Raw genomic sequence first — 21,206 nt, forward strand, 5'->3', positions numbered from 1 at the left:
GCTGAATCATCTGAATACATGGTTCTCATAGGAACCGATTTAATGGAGGACACAAGAGAGTGCTCAAAATTTCTAAGGCATGTTCTCGATGAGATCCGGAAGACCCTGTTTTGTTAAATCAAGAGAAGTTTGCAAAGATAGGGTCTCAACAACAAATGGTTCTTGGGAAAAAAACCCTCCTCAATTTTTGAAGAAAAGAACTAGGTTTATCACTGTAGAAAACTGAATTAAGACTCTAGAACCAACTTCTAGAATTTTACCATTTGAAACTTGGCCGTCTTTACTGTTGTCGACCAAGAAATACAGAAGGTCACAAATAAGAGTTTAAGGTCTTAGGATTTGCAATTCGGGAGACACAGATTCAGGTAAAATGGAAGAATGTTCCAGGGAAGAGAAAAAGTCAGGGGCTAATAAAGGCAAAAGCCACAAGGTTGCTGAAGTTGTCTGGCAAGAATTATGATTGATTCTGATGTAAGAAAGGAAATATTTGTATTTATGGGATAGTTTGTTATGAGTTATTTAGGATAAGGGTCCGATAAGTATTCTGAATTTCTGGAACATTGAGTAAATGTTCCGGATGTCTGCATTAGGACAATAAATGGTCAAAGTTCAGATTCCATCTGGCCTGAGATGTGCATAAGTAACACTTCCTCAATGGCCTCCTGCCTCTATTTTAGAGAGTTCTCTTAGCAATACCAACTGTATTTTCCTTTCACACCATGCATATACATCATATGGGGGATCTTGTTTAAATGCAGATTTTGATTTAGTAGGTTTGGGGAGGGACTGTGACTCTGAATTTCCAACAAGCTTTCACATAAGGCAGATGCTGCTGGGTTGCAGACCACACTTTGAGTAGCAAGATCTAGAAGATCTGCAGAAAGGATTACAGAAAAATGACAAGAAAAAAATAAGAATTAGAAATGATGAATTAAAAGATAAGGAGAAGAGTATAATGGACATTTTTTTTCCTACTTAGCATTCATTCTCTTTTAATTTTCTACCCTGGTTTCTTTTTGTGTCATTTTCCTCTCCTTTGTAGACAACTATAATGATCTGAATCCCACTGCCAGGTTTTCCCCTGGCTAAGGAGTGGACTCAGGATCCAGGACAAACCAGTTGAACACTCTCTCCTGGGGTCCACATTTATATGGAATTTTCGTAATATATATTCTCTTATCCTTAACACCATGCTTCCAAGAGTCTTCCAGATATTCAGGTGTTGGTTTGGTTTGTTGACCTAAAACAAACTCCAGCAAAGATGGGTTTATTTGAGATCAGCAGAGAATTTAAGGTCTGCAACCATAGAGAGCCATGTTCAAGTCCCCCCACAGCAAGGGAAGGAGAGTGCTTCTATAAGGAGGAAAAGGAAGTTTGGAGGGCTGTAGCAAACAAAGAGTCTATGGATTTCATTGGCTGAGTCCTTGCCAGGGAGGAAGAGGAGTCTCTTCTTCCTGTTGGGTTCTGCTGTCATCTCAGAGCAGGGGAGCTCCCCCTTCTGGTCAACCAACTCTATCTAAATGAAGTTTCTGTTTACAAATTTTTAACAAGTTCATGTTCATGGCTATATTACACTCTATTGTATTAATATACAACAGTATATTCTCCTATTCTATTGATGATGGGCATTTGGATTTTCAACGGGCTATCATGAATAATGCTTATTTTCATCTTTACTGATACTGACAGACTGCTCTTCAAAGATGTTGTAACAATGTGCATTCGCACCATCTCTTCCCACCAGCATAAGAGATTCTAGCTGCTGTGTCTTTGTCAACATTCAGTATCGTCAGTTTTTAACTTTAGCCATTCTGGTGGATGTGTAGTAATCTTCCTCTAATTTCCTTAATTTTATTGGTAGTTGGAAATATTAATTGGAACAGAAAAAAATTTGTGAATGTCTGGAGAGAGAAACTCAGGGTAGAACTGAGACAAGAAGGGGGCCGGGCACAGCCATTCAAGGAAAGATACAGCAATTAACATCAAAATGGTGGAAGATTCAACCCCCAGTAGGCCCTGAGGCTCAAGATGGTGGGAGATTTGACTTCTGGCAGACCTTGAGCTTCATTATACGCCCACTGTAATATATTAACATGGTAAATAACACGCCCACAGGCAAGATGACAGTCCCAAGGCTAGATACAAAAGGTCAAAGAGTGTGAAATGGCCAACTTTCTGGGAATCCCAGCCCCTTCCCCAGGTTAGACTGGTCCTTCCACTTATTAGCATATGAAGCCACCAAGCCCATAAAAACTTGCAACCCCTCTCTCTCTCCCTCTTCCGAGACTGCGCACACTCTGTCTATGGAGTGTGTACCTACTTTTAATCTGAGCACCCAACCCCACACCTCATGGCCTTTCTTTTGCCTTTCAATGTATCTCTCTGAATAAATCTACCTTTACTCAACTGTGGCTCACTCTTGAATTCTTTCCTTTGCGAAGCCAAGGACCCACACTTGGCGGGGCACGTCCCAGGGGCTCAACCAAATCCTGGGACACGGCCCTTCTCACGCCCCACATCCGTTTTTCCTGCATCAGAACTTTGGTTGTTAAAGAGACCTGGAAGGTTCTCAAGGCAGGGAAATGCCAAGTTACAGAAGAAAGGGAAAACGCTTAGCTGCACTACCCAAAGTGTGGTCCACAGACCAGCAGTATTGGCATCACTTGGAGCTTTTTAGAAATGCAGAATCTCAGGCCCCACCCCAGACCTGCCAACTCAGAATCTGCTCTAAGATTTAAATAAGAATATGCACACTGTATGCACAAGCAACACTGGTTTACTCTAGGACACCTCTCATTTTAAGGGAGGCAGGTTTAACCAACAGATGACAGGACTGTATGTCTACATTCTAACAGTAAAGGGTGAACTAACAATACAGAGGTCCTTGCAGGGACTGTCTAGCACAGCTCCAAATTATCTCAGTCCCTAAAGTTGAATTGGAGAGATCATGGATTTGCAGCCTTTCAATCTGTCTGCTGCCAAAGGGCTCCAGGGAAAAAGCCTCGGTGGGCTCATCCCTGTGTGCCTTCATCTTCCTCTGGGTCCTGTCTTGTCAGTTCTCCCACCCCCCCTTTTTTTTTCAATAGCTCTGTAATATGTTTAAGAATATATTTTAAATATTTTGCCCAGCTTTTATAATTGTCCTCAGAGGAAGGCTAGCCTGGCACTGTGAGAAGTGGAAGTCGGTTTGACTCCTTATGTTTTGCATGAGAACTGACAGGTCCCTTCCCCCATCCCCAGGGACTTGAAATTTCACAATGATTGCCTTGGGGTGGACCTACTTTAATCCATTGTGCTTTGAATCTGCTATTTTACTCAGTTATGGAAAAATTTAAAAACTGTTACCATGGTAATTTTTCTGCTCCCCAGTCTCTAGGAAATTTTTATTAGTCACATGTTGAAACTTCTGGTCCTCCTTCAAAGTATCTTTCTCTTCTCCTTTCCATCATTTTTTCCCTTTTCTTCCTACTGTCTGGGAAATTTCCTCAACTTTATTTTCCAGTCCTTCTTTTGATTAAATTGTCGCCAATAGGTGCAACTGGTGTTCCAGGTTCTTGTCCCGTCCCAGAAAGAATTCAGAGACAAGACTTAGAGGTTAAAAAGTTAAAGTGAGGATTTATTAAAGGATGGATGGTACACTCTCAGGGGAGAGCAGGCAGGCTTAGGTAAGCAGCTGCCCTGAGTTTCTTTGGCAAGTTAGTTACATAGGGTGTAAAAATGAATGGGCGGAATATTCACTGGGGAGGGAAGGGTTTGGGGTCGTATTCCCTGGTTTTCATCCCAACTCCACCTTCCCGAAGGGAGGAGGGATTTTTGTCCTTATTTAGTCTGGATCAGAAGAGTCATGGAGTCGGTGCATGATGGGTAATTCTGATCTGCAAGGCTAATTTTATTGAAATGAGGGCATAATGAGTAAAAGGTTACATTTGGACACTGGAAATTCCTGCCTTTTCTGACCTCTCTTTGTTGGTTTCCAGGCCAAAAGGTGTGGTCCCTTATCAGCCCAAAGATTCCAGCTTTTCTTTCTCTTCCCAGGGATCCCTGCTGCTCACATGATGTGTGGTTTCCTGCATTTGGCCTGTGCACCTCCTTTCTGCCCAATTTCTGCCATTTGGTCTGTGTCCCTCTTTCTCTGCTCATATCTAGCTATCTGCCTGCTCTAACAAAATGAATTTCTGTGATCCTATTTTTCATTTTCAGGAGCTCTTTTCTGGAATCTGACTGTTCCTTTTTATGGTCTCGTTTTATTTCATGAGTTCAAAATCTTCATTTTCAAAGGATATTTATTATGATTTCCTTTTTCTTCTGCTCCCTATGTTACTTCTTTTTGTTTATTCTGCATGCTGCTCCGCCTTTTTGCTCTCACTTTTGATCTTGTGATTGCCCTTTCTCACATGATTTTGGCTGTCCTCATTATTTAAGGAAGAGGCTCTAAAAAAGATAATTGAAAGTTCTGTGACAGGGTGAGGCTTGTGGGCCAATAGATGTGAATAGGCTACTTAACTGGTTGATCTCTAGCTATTGGTGAATGATTTTTTTTTTAAATCTTACACTGGCTCTTATTAATTACCTTCCTGAGGAGAATCCTCTAATGACTTGCCTTTTCATTCCACTGAATTTATCATCCTATCCACAGCAGCACCGTGGCTTCCTTCCTTCTTTCCATCCTTCCAAAATCTCCCTTCTACCTGTCTCCTCAATTCCATCCTCCCTTGCCTCACTTTTATGGACTTTTCACTCTTCTTGTGAAGAATGGGTATACCATTTTTCTTCAGCCCATTTGAGGATGAGGCCAAAAAAGAGAAAGGCAGTTCTAAGAGGCAGAGAGAAATTGAGTCATGGAGACTTTGATCCCCTGGACCACTGACAAGCTTTCTCCTCATGGTGGCAAGATGGATGCTGGAGCAGCTCATCCCATATACTCTCTTGGGAGACAAGGAATTTTCACTCCATGTGGCTCAGCATGAGGTCTGGGATTCACCCTGGTTGGACCAACCTGGGTTACATGAACTTCCCTAAAACTATAACCTTGGATGAAAAAGACACTGGTTGGCCTGGGGTGCAGCCTCATCCAAGACCCAAGAACTGGAAATCCGTGAGATACCCAAGGGGAATCAGAATGTGGTTATGTACAGTATTTGAGGGATTTGGGGATTCATCAAGAAAAAAAAAGATATAACCACAAGGTGGCAGTCGCAGGTATGAGCTTGATTGTGTGAAGCTTTGACAGGTTTGCATGCAGGGTCATCTCTTACAGCCAGAAACTGGTCAGAGGCTACTGCACCAGCCCTGGGATTGCTACCCAGAAGGAGAAGGGAGAACTCCCAAAGGAGAGAGGAATTCAAGAAGAGACTTTTGTCTAGGTAATGTTTCTTAGCAGCACAGTAAGGAGTTTCTAGGTCAGAGAGCTCTGAGGAGCAGCGGTGGCTTGGGTCCTATAACCACAAGGCTATCTTAGGTACGCTTGGCAGCTGTTGGGTGAGATGAGGTTTTGCCTGGTTTGCAAAGCTAGCAGGCTCAAAATGGCAGAAAATCTCCTCTTGGGGCTATTTTAAAAAATATTTGAGTGTGTAAAAATTTGAGTTTGATGTGTGAGGCTTTTGAGCTGACAGGTCTCAGCCTAAAGTGAAGACATAAACCACCCAGGGGCCAATACACAGAGGCCATATCTGGCTCAGTTATACAACAAGTTACTAAAATCAGGGGCAACACCAAGCAGCCAAAAATCAAGTTGTGTATGTATTGATATGCCAAGATTGCCTACATATTGTTGAATGGAAAAACAAAACAATACAACAAGGGGAAGAACACTAAGATATATTTTCAGTCATGCATTAGGATGAGAAAAGGTCCCTGGACAAAGTCGGATCACAAACCTCCCTTTTGATTAGATAGGCTGCCATTGGTGACAGGAGAGAGTTTCAAGTGCTGGTTGGGGCTTGGTTCCCTGAACCAATCAAAAGGCAAGGGGGTGGGTGAGTAGGGACTTATTTTCTGCCAAAGCGTATGCCCTGCATCAGGGTGGGTGAGTCATGATGAAAATTAGACTACTGTTAAGAAGGGGAGATGGGCGATACAGGCTGAGCAAACTTTGACCAAATGAACACTATGGTGTCCAACACAGTGCTGACAGCCCTGCATGTACTCTTTCCAAACTCTTTATCCCCTTTGTCTCCCTAGAAGTCAAATTGTTGAGTTTGTGTCTTAGTTTCCCTCATAACACGGGATTGGAAGGCAGAAAAGACCCATGTTTTCTATTAATTTTTATCTGTCATGCATGGCAGTAATGAAAGCAAGAAGAAGCATATTAATACCTTAGCATTCTCCAAAGTAAATCATTGGGTAGGGTAAAGTGAGCCTATTTTGGCCAATAAGTCACATTCTTACTGGCTTAGCATTAAATTTTCATATAAGGAAGCATGAGCTTTGCTTTCTGGGACCTAAATGATCAGTTGGGGTTTGGAGATGAAAAGAGCAATGCAAGTAGACACAGATGTCAGAAAACATGTCTGTAGTTTAACCCAGGGTCAATCTCTAGTTGTTTGTATAATTATGGTTGACTTCAAACAAATAGATTCCCAGATATTTCTCCAGCTAAGACAGGTTTATTTGGAATCAACAGAGAATTGCAATTCGGGATCTGCAACTATGGTACGCCATGTGCTAAAAGCCCCTCAGGACAAGGGAAGGAGAAGGCTTTCATAGAGGGGAGAAGGGAGCTTAGGAGGGCTGTAATAAACAAAGAGTCTGTGCTTTTCATTGGCTGAGTCCTTGCCAGGAAAAAAGAGGAGTCTTTCCTCTTTCTATTGGGCTCTGCTATCAGCTCAGTGCATGAGAGCTCCCCTGTCTGGTTTCCTAACTCTAATTGAGGTTTCTTTCAATAATTTTTTACATTATCTTCACATAGGATGTAGAACACAATCAAAGGGGTGGAGTTCAAACTGGCTTTTCCGAGGAGGAGGTGAGTTGGGGGGTTAGGGTACGAGTGAGGAGGAATATAGCATGTGTTCATTTATAAATATTTATTGTTGGCTGCCGTGTGCTGGGTTCTGGGGAAGTTTTAAGAAATAATACATAAATTCTTGATCTTGGGGAGAACTCCGTCTAGTCTAGGAGGAGGAAGAGTTAAGAGGACATTTCAAGTATGAACACAGCTAAACTGAGTCTGGTCTCCCAGAAAGTCTAATACTTTGGATATATATTCAAATTGATAAGTCTTTATGCATTTATTTACATTTTACTTACTGTGGAGTGCAGAATGGCTTTTCAGTGAATACAAACTGCATTTCTCTTTCCCTTGGATACCATCAATAAATTTATTTCTTGTACTGAGTATACTAGTTAATAAAATAAAATGCTCTTTTATTTCATTTTTTGCTTCTCAAATTAGAAATGATTAAAAATAATTAATATTTGTGATGATATGGTCAAATAGACTGGATCATTTTTAAATGGAGACTAAGCTGTCACCTTTCTGTTGGTAAATAGTTTAACAATATTTATTGAGTCCTAAAATACTCATATCTCGTATCAAAATAACCACTTCATAAAAAAAATCCACTTCGTAATAGTATAAAAACTATTATATATTTAGAAAAATCAACAGAAATGTGGAAACTCTCATTTTTTAAAACCTTCAAAATTCTCCTTTAGAAATAACAGTTGAATAAGTGGACAGGCCATACCATGTCCCTACCTGGAAAGATCTAATATTGTAGAGCTGCCAATCATCCCCAAATTATCTATAAACTCAACACATTCTAATTAAAATCCCAGTGGTGGACAATTCCAATAAGAAAAGTGATTGCACAGTTAAACTGGAAGAGGAAACACGTGAAACTAATCAAGTACATTTGGGAGGAAAGAGAGTAATTAGCATGTGATGTGAGAATGTGGTTTCCATTCACATAAGACGTGGATACAGATTCTAAAGCTACAGCTATTGAAATGTGGCACAAATACAGAATAGTGTACCAGAATATAAAGTTCAGAAGCAGAAATAAGTGTACAAGGGTACAAACACATTAACTATTTGACAAAAGGATTCTTCAAGTTATTGGGAACAGTTGTGGGAACACAATACCTAGAGTTGGTTAAGGTTAGGAAAGTGGCCCTTTCACACTGAGTTGGCAGAAAGTCTAATGGTAAAATCCGTCTTGTTGATAATTTAGCAAGATTCATGAAAGTGTTGAAAATATGTACATGCTTATGGTCCATTCAAGGAAATAACTATACAAAGAGATATAAAAGCTTTGCATTTAATAGGGGAAAACAGGAAACAATATAAAGGGTCAAGATAGGGTTGATTAAGGAATTCCTGATGCAGTTATAAAATGATATAACCATTATAAACAACGAAGCAGGCACATTTATTTAATATAGGATTGAGAAAAACCAGGCTGTGATGGGAGGAGGAGGGAAGAACGGGAGAGCTTTGGGGTATGAAGAAGAGAGGAATAACACAATGCCAAAAGTCAGACAAAAAGTGAAGAAATGGAGGCCAGTGTTTGCAAGGAGGCTGAGGCTCATGCCCAGACAGTCTCGTTTTGAACACACCTTCCCCCTACCCACAACTTTCCTAATGAGTCTTGTTAACAACACCATTGAATCCATCCATCACTAATTGGCCTCCTCCAGCCTCTTCTCTGAGGTCTGGTTTCTTTCTCACTAAAGGGCCAAAAAGAAAGCAAATCTTTTCTGGGAGTCCCTTCCCTCTGGCCTTATTAGCAGAGATGCAGAAGGCAATCAGCAAGTCCCCAGTCTCCCCTCAGCCCCTAGGCCACATGGTCGTGAACTCTCACTGGGGAGCTAATTAGAGGATTCTGTTTGTGGAACTTGCAAGGACCTCATTCCCATCCTGGCCCTGGCTGTCTCAGTGGGAAACTTTGTTAGAAAGGTTGCTGGATGAGTGTGCCTCCCGAGGCCCTGCCGAGCTGGAGAAGTTGGTGAAGTTTGTCAATTAGTTGCCTCTTGTCTAACAGACAAAAGATGCTGAAGTGTCTGGGGACCCAAGAGGTTAATCATGCTCCCTCCCAGTGTCCACTGCGGGGCAGGGCAGCAGCTTCTACAGGTCTGAGTCCTTCACAAGCTCACTCAAGGGAAGTGAGGGCCAAGGTGGTACAGAGGGCATAATGCTGGCTGGGGAAGGCTGGGGTTTGCGGGCAGTAAATTCCTACTCTGGGCCTTATTGGAGAGGCCACAAACGCCAGAAATACAGCAACTCCTGTAATAGAGGCAGGCGAATCTGACTCCACGTTGGATCTGTTCCTTTAGTTTTAACCACTGAGCCCTGCTTTCTAGGCTTAGTATTGCTGGCTCGGCACCTTTTGTGAAACCTTTTGTTGCCTTTAGCCTGAAATACACAGGAGAGCCTATTCTCGGGGCTCTGACTTTTAAGGATGTTAGCACTTCTGCACTTATGTGGAGATGGCAAGTTGCAAAATACAGAATAACCTTTGTTTTATTGGAGGTTTACAGGGAGACCATGGTCTGACCCACATGAATGCCTGCAGGCAGAAGTTTCCAACAACCAACCACACCCCTCCCTTGTTTTTTGTGTAAAAGGAGCCTGTATTCTGACTAGAGCAGGATGGTTCTCCAAGGCATTAGTCTGCCATCCTCTCGGTCTGCTTTCGGCTTTCCAAATAAAGTCGCTATTCCTTGCCCCAACACTTCGTCTCCCTATTCATTGGCCTGTCGAGTGGCGAGCAGAACGGGTTTGGACTCAGCAACACTCCTACCCAAAGCCCAATGGAATTTTAACATCTTCTGCATTGGGCTTGTCAGCTCACCAATTCTGTATTTCAATTCATTTAACCCTCAGAAGAATCATCTGAAGTGCCTGTTATGATTCCCATTTCATAGATGAGAAAACTGGGGCCCACAGAGAGGAACTGACCTGTCCAGGGTCACACAGCTAACAAGTACCGTGTTAGCTCAGAGGCCAGGCCTCCCAGCTTCTCAGCCTGATGCTGTCTTCACTTGACCACAGCTGATTTAATGCAACAAGGAGCCTGGACTTCTCAGCTTGCTTCATAGTTGCTTTTCCTTATATCCTGGCCTGGACAACTGTCTGTAAATACCAAAGAAAGGTCTGAAGTCTTTTAGGGCCCAGTAGCATTATATCCTCAGATCCTACAGACATCAACTCCCAAAAGGTTAGTTATTTTTTGGCTGCTGTTCCGAGATTCCATCCCAAGCTCACTTCTTTCAGTTTCAGTAATTACCGCCTCTTAGGCCGGCACATCTCTGCCTGGCCCACTGCTCCCATCTTGGCATCTCTCCAGTTGCTGCAGCCCAAGAATCAGCTTTTACTCATCAGAGATCCACTGCACATGATGGTTCCTGGGCTTATCCTCCTGCTTTCAGCCTTGTTGCCTGTCCATTTAATTGCCCACAGTCCCTTATTTCCCCCAGCCTTGGGCATCCTGTGGGGGTCTGAGTATTTGTTATGTAGTAAGTGAATGAAAAAAGCCCAAGATATATGGAAGGGACTAATTCTACAGATAAAGGAATTGATGCTTAGAAAGTTCATGTAGACTTAAGCAGAAGAGGCTGAGTCAGAACCCAGGTCTCCAGCTGTCCTATCTAAGGCTCTCTTCACCCAACTGTGCTGCCTTTTCCATTTCTGAGCCTCACTGTACTGAGAGTATCGCTCTGTTTAGTTTAGAATTCTTTGGTGATTTACTAGAGGACTGATAACATCTGGAACAAGTTTCTTTGGGTATGAACTGTCTGAAGTCAAGGTGTCTGGACCAAAATATCTCTAGAAGGTTCTTTTAGCACCAGGAGGCCATGAGCCTATGTCTGTGGCACAGGGAATTGCAAAAAGTCTACCTCAGTCCCCACCAAGATTAGTCACTACCTTCGACTGAAGTTACATAAAGAGATTCAAAACTAGGCAGCAGTGCAAGGGTGTTGGGGGCGGGGTGTTGGTGCTGGTGCAGGATAAGGGTTGGCATGGAATGGAGGGTGAAATCTGAATTTTCAGGGCCAAGAAATGGGCAAGGGGGAAAAGACCCAATGGGAGTATTTTCTTAGGGTAGAGATGGTTTGGTTTGTCTCTTAACCCAGAAAAGGAGGCATGATCAAGATGACAGATAACCACTTCCTGTCTCTCCAAAGCCTCTGAATCTTGATCAAGTGAACCCAGTGGACTTACATTGGATTGACAAGCCAATTTACTATTCTTCTCAAAGATGAGGATGACAGAGGACACTTTGAAGGCTGGAGAGAAAACACTACAGTCAACTAATTTTGCTCCCCTCCCACCATTCATCAATAGCACTTATTAAAATTTATTTTTTGTTTTTTTTTTTAATTATAGAATTCAGTGAGAAACTTCAAATAAAAGTAAATGGAGTAGGCCTATCAGAAGCTCTGGAACAGTCTTAGAATCACAGTTCGACTGCCCAGAGTGTTTTAATAATACTTTTTTTGGCAAGAAGGACTATAAATGGTTAAGCATGAATAGAATCTAGTTTAATTTTCATAGTGGGAAATATTTTTATTCTTGAGTCCTCCGGGAATGGATTTTCCTGTTTATGTCCAGTATCTTAAAAAACAAAACAAAACAACAAACAAAACTCTGCAAACTCCATTAGTTTTCTATGGGATCTAGAAATAAACTTTCGGTATCTATTTAAAAAAAAAAGAGTAAATGGAGTAGAAATGGAAGGTCCTTCTTTATTTCCCATCCCTCTCCCCAGTCCTAGTCCCCTCTGCAAAGGAAATCACCGTCTAAAACTTGGGGGTTGTTCCCCAGGATTTTCTCACCCCCTGCACATATACGTGTCACATTATCACCACTTCCTAAATCTGGCAGTATGTGCTACACATCTTCTCATGTCATTCAGTCCTCTTTTTAAACAAAAATATGCTTTTTATTTAAATTATTTACACCGCACATGAATGACTCATATTGACAAAGCAGAGGTAAAAACAGTTCACTTCAGAATACCACTTAAAGAAAGACAAACACTTTATCATAACTTATGATCACTGATTTATTATTATTTTCCCACCTGTGTAACGTGCTCCAAGTTGAATGAATTCCAGTCTTGGGTGTGACAGGATTTTGCATCCTGGGGCTCCGTTCAGCTTTTGCTAATTAAATATTCTCTTTCAAGTCTTTGCAAGAAGGAGACATTTTTTCCCCAGAACTAACTTCAGGCAGTTTCTCTCAGTTTTAGGGAGAAATGGCATTACAGTTCACAGATAAAATCAGGAAACTCCTTCCTGTTATGTCAATCTCAATGACTATTTCTTCTAAAGAAAGCTTTACTTTTTTTTTCCTTTTCCATTCATATCTTTATAACTTGGATTTAGGGAATTTTGAAAACATCTAGGAGTTTCACTGACCTCCTATGTAGACTACACATTTCTTGTCATAGGTCATGCTTTCTATTATCAGTTAATCGATCCACAAGGTTGCTTTATGCACTCAGCACTATGCTGTGTGTTTCGAGGACACGGGATAGTATAAAACATGGTCCCTGTCTTTAAGGAGCTTATAATCTGGCCAAGGAGAGCAAAAGAAATTGCAAAGAATACAAAGAAGATTATGACGGTGTCTTACCGCTCAGCCCCACTGTTTCAGAGGAGATCATGAACAGTGAATAGAAGTGAAGGGATGTAGTGGTCACCTGACTAGGAAAAGCCCTGGCTGAATCTGAGAGGATGTGGCTAAGAGAGAAAGACTGAGGGAAGGAGGCCAGGAAAAAATGATGGAGGGCCGTGCGCCCCCAGCGAAGGTCTGGATGTGATACAGTGGCCATCAGAAAGAAATGGGTGGGCTTTCAGGATGGAATGGCATGGGACAAACATTGTCCCAGCGGTTAATGGGCAGTGTGAGCAGCCCTGAGTGCAGAAGGGGGCATGGCCCAGAGGGAGGGATGAATAGGGAGGCAGCTGTCTGCAGGGAGACTCAAGAGAATGACTCTGGGTACCTCCGTTTGACTGAAGAATATTCTCAGACAACTTGCGGGTTCCATGCTGCCCTCCTCAGGCAGTTAGTAAGCAGGGAGGTAAGGTCACTCTTCTCAGACTTCTGACGTCTGAGCCAAGAAGTGTCTGAAATGGTTCACAGAAAAAATTCTAGGAATGGTCACAGCTGCACGTGAAATCGACTATATTCTATTCACCATTCCTCTCTGGATTGCCTTAGTTTCACACTTTTGGTAAAATCTTGGTTTCTAGTACTGATTCACTGGTAAATACAAACAATATCTTCCTCTGTTTCCCCTTCCTTCTCCAGCTTTACTAACTATCTATATGTATTAAACAGAATTCCCATTATAAAGCAGGGTACTTTGCTAAAACGTACTATTCTGAATGCTTCTCGTGAAACGTATGTTGATACATCCTCAGGTTTTTGGTGGAGGTGTGGGAGAGTTAGCTCATGCAGTGACATGAAAAAGTGTGGTCCCCACGCATGATTAGTCAGGATGGGGACCCCGGTTTCAGGAACAGGTATTTGACAGTGTTGCTCTGAAGAGGATGCTGACAGGCACTCTGACAGGACCTGACAGCTCCCTGCTAGGCTATGTCAACCCCAACTTAATTTCACAATGCTAGGTTTATTTCCCGAAGAAGAATCTTTTAAAAACCAGACCCCACATTCTGGTACAAATATATTCTATCTTAAGAGGTGAGAGGAGGGCAAAATTTTACTTTAATTAAGATTTTAGATATACTTCAATTGAATAGTCATTAAATTAAAAAAATACAAAATCATGGATTTGCGTCCCATTTCCTGACCCACGTTATAGTTTTCTCCCATATGTCTTTAATTCATCTTCTATCAGCTACCTAAATACTGTTTTCGCTACACTTTAGCCTTTCTCCCCAGTTCAAGGCAAAACATATTCTACACTGGCCCCTACCGTCTCCGTTCCTTCCTCCTTAATCCACCCCTGAATAGTCCCCTGCCCACATCCAGGCCTTCGGCATAAGAAAGTGGGGGTGCTCAAGGAAGAGGGTGCAGGTTGAAGCCACTGCCAGCTTACTCAGGGGGCCGCTTCCCCGTCAGCACCCTCCTCAGGGCGCCCTGCACATCAGGGTTCTGGAGGCTGTAGATGACTGGGTTCAGCATGGGGCTGAGGATAGTATTGAGGATGCCAATCCCTTTGTCCTTGTCTGATGCTGACACTGAGCCCAGACGCATGTAGCTGAAGAAGCCGGTTCCATAAAAGATGCAGACCACGGTGAGGTGGGAGCCACACGTGGAGAACGCCTTCTTCCTGCCCTCCGCTGAGCGGATTCGCAGGACAGCGGCTGCGACGTGGGCGTAGGACACCGAGATGAGGATCATGGGTACCACCCCCATGAAGGTGGCCCCCACAAAAAGCAGCTGCCCACTGAGGTGGATGCTGGAGCAGGAGAGCTGGAAAAGGGGCGGGAGGTCACAGTAGAAGTGATTGACCACGTTAGGGCCACAGAAGTCCAGCACGGACACAGCCACCGTGTGATTCAGAGCATTGATGAAGGAGATGGTGCAGCAGAGGCCCACCAGGGCGCCCTGGACTTCTCGGCTCATGCGGGCGCTGTAGGTGAGGGGCTGGCAGATGGCCAGGTAGCGGTCATAGGCCATGGCTGTCAAGAGGTGGCAGTCCACACCAGCCAGGAGGTGGAAAAAGAAGAGCTGTGAGAGGCAGGCTGCATAGGGAACTCTGCACTGCTGGGTCAGGAGACACGCCAGCATCGGAGGAACGGTGACAGTGATGCACCCGATGTCCAGCAGAGACAGGTTCCCCAGGAAGTAGTACATGGGGGTGTGGAGTTTGGGCTCCACAAGGATGGTGGCCAGGATGCTGAAGTTGCCCCCGACCGTGATTACAAAGGCAAAGAGGAAGACGGCGAAAAGGATGGGTTGCAGTCTTATGTTCTCTGTGAGGCCAAGAAGGATGAACTCAGTGACAGCGGTCCTGTTGTCCCAGGCACCTGGTTCCATAGGCCGCTGCTGAGAGCTGTGGTGGGAGAAGACTTGGAACTGCTGGAAGCGGGACAGAGACACACAGAGACACGTCATCTGTGTCTACTGGATGCCAAGGTAACACGGCATGGGCACCTGTGGATGGAACGGACACCAGCTTAGAGCTGGAGCAGGATCCTGGAGGCCCCTACGGAGCCAGACATGAACCCTCTCATTGCTGGTCATGCTGAGGTCCACGGGATCCCAGGGAAGAAGCTAGGGCAGAGGGAACTGCTCCGGGGGCTCAGGAGAGTGGCGGTTCACCAATGTAGGATGGAAGCGTTTCAGTGCTTAACAACTGTTAAGTTTGTATAAGTGTAGAGTGACTGACTAGCTCCACAGATAAGTGAATGTCTGAGGTTCTAGGATGCACAATATAGGAGAGCAGCAAGATGAGGAAGGGTAGGAAGACAGGATCTGAGGAAATAAAAAGACATAAAAGAAGCTGAGTGAAGAGAGGAGCAAGGGGTGAAGCACAGGAGCACACAGAGGCACACAGGGAAGTCAGGGCGGCTTCGGGGAGGACACACAGTGACAGGCGTTCAGCCGTGCTCTCAGCAGAGGCTGCATCTCTCTCCTGGATACGTCTGTCCCCCCTGCCCCTCCCACCTCTCCAGTCGTCTCCCACCTTCCCTGTCTTTATGAGGTTCAGCTGACCCCTGGTCCTCTGGTCCAATTTGCCTTGAGTATTTCTGTCTCTTCACAAAGCCATACACCAGTTTCTCTCTCTAGATCTCTCTCTGTCTCTGTCTCTCTGTCCTGGTTTATAAGGTCAGCTGAGCACAGTGTACAGAGCTGTGGAGTTGGATCCCAGATGCTTGTGCTATTTGTGTTATTAACAAGTTTCTCCTGCTAATTAGCCCTGAGACTTTGGAGAAAAGAAAACAGAAGAGAAAAAAAATGTGACAGGGAGGGAGGAAGAGAGGATGGAAAGAAGGAAGGAAAGAAATAAAATAGGAAGTTAAACATTTACTTTAACATAAACTTTTTGTCACGTATGTTACTCCACTTAAACTTTACAGATTTTCCTGCAGGTAAGTAATCATTTTAAACTTGAAAAAATGAGGCTCAAAAGGTAACTTGTTTACGTTCAAGGATGTAAGAATTTGTTTGGGTTGGAGAATTGTTATTTTTCTGCCAACCCCTGCTGCCTCCCAAGTCCCTTGTCATAGTCATTATCCCATTTACCTGTCATCCATCCATCCATCCATCTCTCCATTTCTCCATCTCTCCACTTTCCCTTCTGTAATATGAAAGGCTGCACTGCATTAGCACTAGGTTTATGTAGAGTTATAAGAGTCTGTAATTATGGATTCTCTGCCCAGATCAGCCCTCTTGGCTCTCCCCAGACTCTTGTTGGTTCCCTGCTCGTTACCCCCCGGTCTGGACCCTTCTGCTCCCCTCTGTTTGCCAGCTCTGCCCTTCATTCTTCTAACCACTCAGAGTGGAAGACTTCCCCATTCCATTTCACTACCATTCCCTGGATCCAGGTTTCACTCAGTCCTTTCTTCTCCTCGCAACAAGGAAAAAGCCACATGAAGATCGTGAGGGGTCTTCGTCCCCTCTTACTCAAGAAGGAAGGAAATTAGGAGTTCTGGAGCAGAGGGACTGACCTTTCTACTCTGGGTAGAGTTTCAGCTGGGGATTCTGATAGAGAGGGCAGTGAGTTCTAAGCTGACCCAAGGTGGCCTTTCTGCAGAAGGCTTATAAAAGGAGTGAGGCAGGGCCTGCAAGTCTGTCTTTGTGCTCTGTCTATACGTGGGAGCTAACAAGCACCTAGGGGCCCTAAAAATTATGCACGCACACACACACACACCTCCAGGGATTGCACAGGAAGCCAGAGGCAAACAATCTCAGTCCTTTAGTCCTTAAGGGTTTCTCTCATCTGCTTAGTATTTTGGACTCTATTTAAGAAACAATAGATTCATAACATCATTCCAGGCTCCTAATTAATGCCTCTGAGAAAAGAGGAAAGGTACAGGTACTATATTACTATTATTATTATTATTATTATTATTATTATTATTATTATTATTATTATTATTATTATTATTATTATTATTATTATTATTAGTTTACAGAATAAATAGCCTTTACTGTTTGCAAGGGGAAGTGGAAGAGGAGGGGCTAGGACAGCTCCGGGTCCTGGGGTGGCTCACGGTCTCTGCCCTCCTGGTTCCCACATTACTGATGGGAAGGCTAAGATCCAGGGGCGCAGGTGACTTGGCAAGGCCAGAGAGCGTGTCCCTGGGGGCGCTCAGGCTGGGCGCCAGATAAGCTGATTCTGGTACTCGTTTCTCTCATTTCTTTTTCACGCTGGGTTTTTTCAAGGTACACCTTTAAATATTGGGTTAACTAAGGTATAATTTTAACTGTCAAATTTGGTGAGTTTCGATAAAAGTATACAGCTTTGCATGTAGCACGTGCATCGATACATAGAAGACTTCAACTGCTCCAAAAAGTTCCTTTCTGCCTCTTTGCAGGCAACAGCCTCTCCACACCTCAGCCGTGGCAGCCACTGATCTGATTTCTGTCCCTCTGGTTTCACCTGTTTCATAGCATCATATAAATGGAATCACACTGTATGTAGACTTTTTAATAACTGGATTCATTCAATGAGCACAATGCTTTTGAGATTCAAGCATGTCGGCTGTACCGGTTTCACAGCCCTTTGTCACTGAGTGGTGCTCCGCTGTACGGAGGTACTGCACGTTGTTCAGCTATTTATCAGTTAACGAACATTTGGCTGTTTCCAGATTTTAGCCATTACAAATAAAGATATGATGAGTATGTGCAAACAATTCTCTGGATGTATGTCTTCATTTCTCTTTGGAAAATACCTAGGAGTGTAATGCTGGGCCTTACGTAAGTGGAGGTTTAATTATGATCTTAATTTTTAAAAAAAATTCTTATGCTATTAAAGAAGCCTTGAATAACTGAGGAAATACACTTTAATCCAGATTGGGAAAATCAATAGGTCAAAGGTGTTAATTCTTCCTACATTTGTACACTGATACTGTTACTAGTTGAACTTTATAAACACATGTTTTTCAAATAATCTGGAGAGATGGTTGTATGAGAGGAAGCAGCCGCAGGAATGAGTAAGGCTGGGACAGGCCAACGCTAGCGATAGAAGAGTAGCAAGAAAGACCTTGACAACCACGTATGAACTTGCAATACCACAGTGATTAACCAGTGCAACAGAGAGTCCAACAACAGACCCCAGGCTCTAAGGATATTTAGCAGACAGTGAAGGGGTCATTTCATATCAGTGGGGAAAGACTCAATGAACCTATCCATTCAAAAATAAAAAAGGTTCTTTTCAGGCTCATTACAACAGCCATTCAACAAGATTATTTGAAGCAACACAGATTCACTAACAGAGGGTAGTTAAGTCCAGTTTGTTCCTCCCACTCAAAGAAATTTGTGCAATCTAGAGAAAAGAGGAGAAAGTTCTACACTGAATGCCCTGTAAAGAGGTCCATCTACATTATTAAGTGAGAAGAGCTGGATATAGAGCTTTAAGGATAGAATCATTCCATTTTTACAAATACATATTGGGAACGGAAAAAAATTGTCACAATTATATGCTAAATGTCAATAATGATTATCTCTGAATGGTGAACTTATGGGTAATTTTAATTTTTGTACTTTCTAATTTTTCAATAAATGTGCATTATTACTGCATTGTGGAAAAAGCTGAATAAAGGTATAAACTGAGTAAATGCAGTGCCTTCCTCCTTCCAGCAATGCAGAGGGCGAGGCTGGTTCAGGCTTATGTCTGAGAGGGCAAAGGCCTTCATTCAGTCCGTCAAGGAGACCCTTTTAAGTGAGCCAAGTCTCTTTCTCGACTAACTTCATTTCATGTGTTTGTTGGCGCTGGTCCAACATCCTACCTCGTCTCTATGATTTTTCTAAAAGCACCTATTCCCTCGGATTTGAGTTTAAATATTTATTCTCTTTTTGTTGGTTTATTTGTTGAAATCAGCCTCCAGTAATTCCCTCAACCTCTACCAGCTGCTCCAGAACAAACTGTCAATGTTAAAGGGACAAAACTTCTTAATTCATATTTTCATTTTATTTTAATATTTTCTTTCTATAACACTGATCTTCTTGATCTTTTTTTTTTCTTTCTGGCCATTTTCTTGCCCATCTGTCCATCCCACCTTAGAGATACCCTTCCTCCTTGAAAAGATTTATTACTTTTGAGAGGCAGTAGCTCAAGTCATAGCCTGCCTAGGTTCAAATCTCAGCTCTGACATTCATTAGCTGTCTGGGGAAGTTACTTAACCTCTCTGAGGTTCAGTGTCTTAATCTGTAAATTGTAAATCTGTATCTATCTCACAGGGTTGTTAAGAGGATAAATAGCTTAATAGATGTCAGTCACTTTTAACAGAGGCCTGGCATGTTGGAATCACGATATAAGTACCAGCTTTTATCTTTTTTTATTGTACTCTCCTTCCTAAACCAGTCCCTGATCCGACTTCATCGTATTCACTTTCCACTTGCAGTAACCACAATACCTCTTGGAAGCAGTGAGCGGAACCATGACATTCATTAAGGCCAGAGGAAGGGATCTCACTTGGGGGGCTGTCTCCCCGTGAGCACCCTCCACAGGGCACCCTGCACATCAGGGTTCCGGAGGCTGTAGATGACTGGGTTCAGCATGGGGCTGATGACAGTGTTGAGGGTGCCAATCCCCTTGTCCTTGTCCGAAGCCTCCACTGAGCCCAGCCTCATGTAGCTGAAGACACCTGTGCCATAGAAGATGCCCACCACGGTGAGGTGGGAGCCACACGTGGAGAAGGCCTTCTTCCTGCCCTCTGCAGAGCGGATCCGCAGGACTGCAGCTGCCACATGTGCATAGGACACAGCGATGAGGACCAAGGGGGCCACACCCATGAAGGCTGCTGCTACAAAGAGCAACTGCTCATTGAGTTGGGTGCTGGAGCAGGAGAGCTGGAAGAGCTGTGGGAGGTCACAGTAGAAGTGGTTGATCACATTGGGACCACAAAATTTAAGAGTAGATAAAGCAACAGTTTGGGTTAGTGCATTGGTGAAGGAAAAGGCACAGGACATGCCCGCCAGGGCTTGCTGGGTTCCCCAGCTCATGCGGGCGCTGTAGGTGAGGGGCTGGCAGATGGCCAGATAGCGGTCATAGGCCATGACGGTCAGCAGGAAGCAGTCCACCCCAGCCAGGAGATGGAAGAAGAAGAGTTGTGAGAGGCAGGATCTATAGGGGATGCTTCTGTGATTGGACATGAAATGCCTCAGCATGGCAGGGACAGTGACACTGATGCAGCCGACATCCAGCAGGGACAGATTCCCCAGGAAGAAGTACATGGGGGTGTGGAGTTTGGGTTCAGTGAGGATGGCAGCCAGGATGCTGAAATTGCCACCCACAGTAGCTATGTAAGCAAATAGGAAGATGACGAAGAGGATGGGCTTCAGAGCTGGAGTCTCCGTCAGGCCCAGGAGGACAAACTCGGTGACAACTGAATCATTTCCCGAGGCTCCCAGACCCATGGCTCTCTTCCACCTGCAGGAGAACTGAACTGAGCAAAGCTAGAAGGTGCCAATGGTGGCAAAAGGAGAATGAGATCTTTACAGCAACCACCAAGTGCAGCAAAGTCCAGGAGAGGGCCGGGAGGTAAGGACACATAACATTTAATAGAGTTAAAAGACTGAGACATGATAAGAAAAGACTTAATACATCTGACTCTTCCATTGTCGCTTATCTCAAGGCTTTTTTTTTAAATTTCTTCTTTGATTTCATCATTGACCCATTGGTTTTGAGTAGCAGGTTGTTTAGTCTCCAATGTATCTGACTCTTAATGGATTGGAACAGGGCGTTGGACAGACTCAAACAGAGATCGATGAATTGACATAAAAAGGGAAACAAATGTAATCTTTGAAAGTGAAAGGGGAAGATTCTTTTTCCTGAAACCAAAATGCCAAGAAGAAAATTCCAAGCCATGGTGGTGTGGCCACAATTTGGGTATGTAAGATCCCAGGGGTTGGAATGGAGGCTTCAGAGGAAGGGTGGGAGAAAACGGGCTCTCCTCAACCCTGTGTCCCTGCAGTCTGCATGTACACTTGTCAACATATGTGATGGCAGTGGTCAGATGCCTACAATTGCCCAGACTATTAAGAGATGAACCTGTGAAGCCATGAGACTTAGTCTGGACTTTTCAGGAAAAAAACTGTGAAACTGAATGAGGGGATATCATTGGGC

The 21,206-nt window shown here is 43.6% G+C and overlaps 2 protein-coding genes across 3 annotated transcripts in view; both read right to left on the reverse strand.

Moving 5' to 3' along the window:
- Positions 1-11,906: 11,906 nt before the first annotated feature.
- The window catches only part of LOC105065189 (olfactory receptor 3A10), a 77,565-nt gene continuing 68,265 nt past the window's right edge, over positions 11,907-21,206 (reverse strand). For both annotated transcript variants that reach the window (XM_074342581.1, XM_045513018.2), the window contains one exon: positions 11,907-15,067. In XM_074342581.1, coding sequence (XP_074198682.1) covers positions 14,003-15,028 — 1,026 coding nt within the window. In that variant the 5' untranslated portion in view covers positions 15,029-15,067 and the 3' untranslated portion in view covers positions 11,907-14,002. The remainder of the gene's footprint in view (positions 15,068-21,206) is intronic.
- On the reverse strand, positions 16,963-20,779 carry LOC105065188 (putative olfactory receptor 3A4). Its single transcript, XM_010950246.3, has one exon. It carries the CDS (start codon positions 20,495-20,497, stop codon positions 19,550-19,552), a length of 948 nt encoding a protein of 315 aa, XP_010948548.2. The 5' UTR covers positions 20,498-20,779; the 3' UTR covers positions 16,963-19,549.

Source organism: Camelus bactrianus, chromosome 16, assembly GCF_048773025.1.
Source record: "Camelus bactrianus isolate YW-2024 breed Bactrian camel chromosome 16, ASM4877302v1, whole genome shotgun sequence".
Taxonomy (NCBI): Eukaryota; Metazoa; Chordata; class Mammalia; order Artiodactyla; family Camelidae; genus Camelus; species Camelus bactrianus.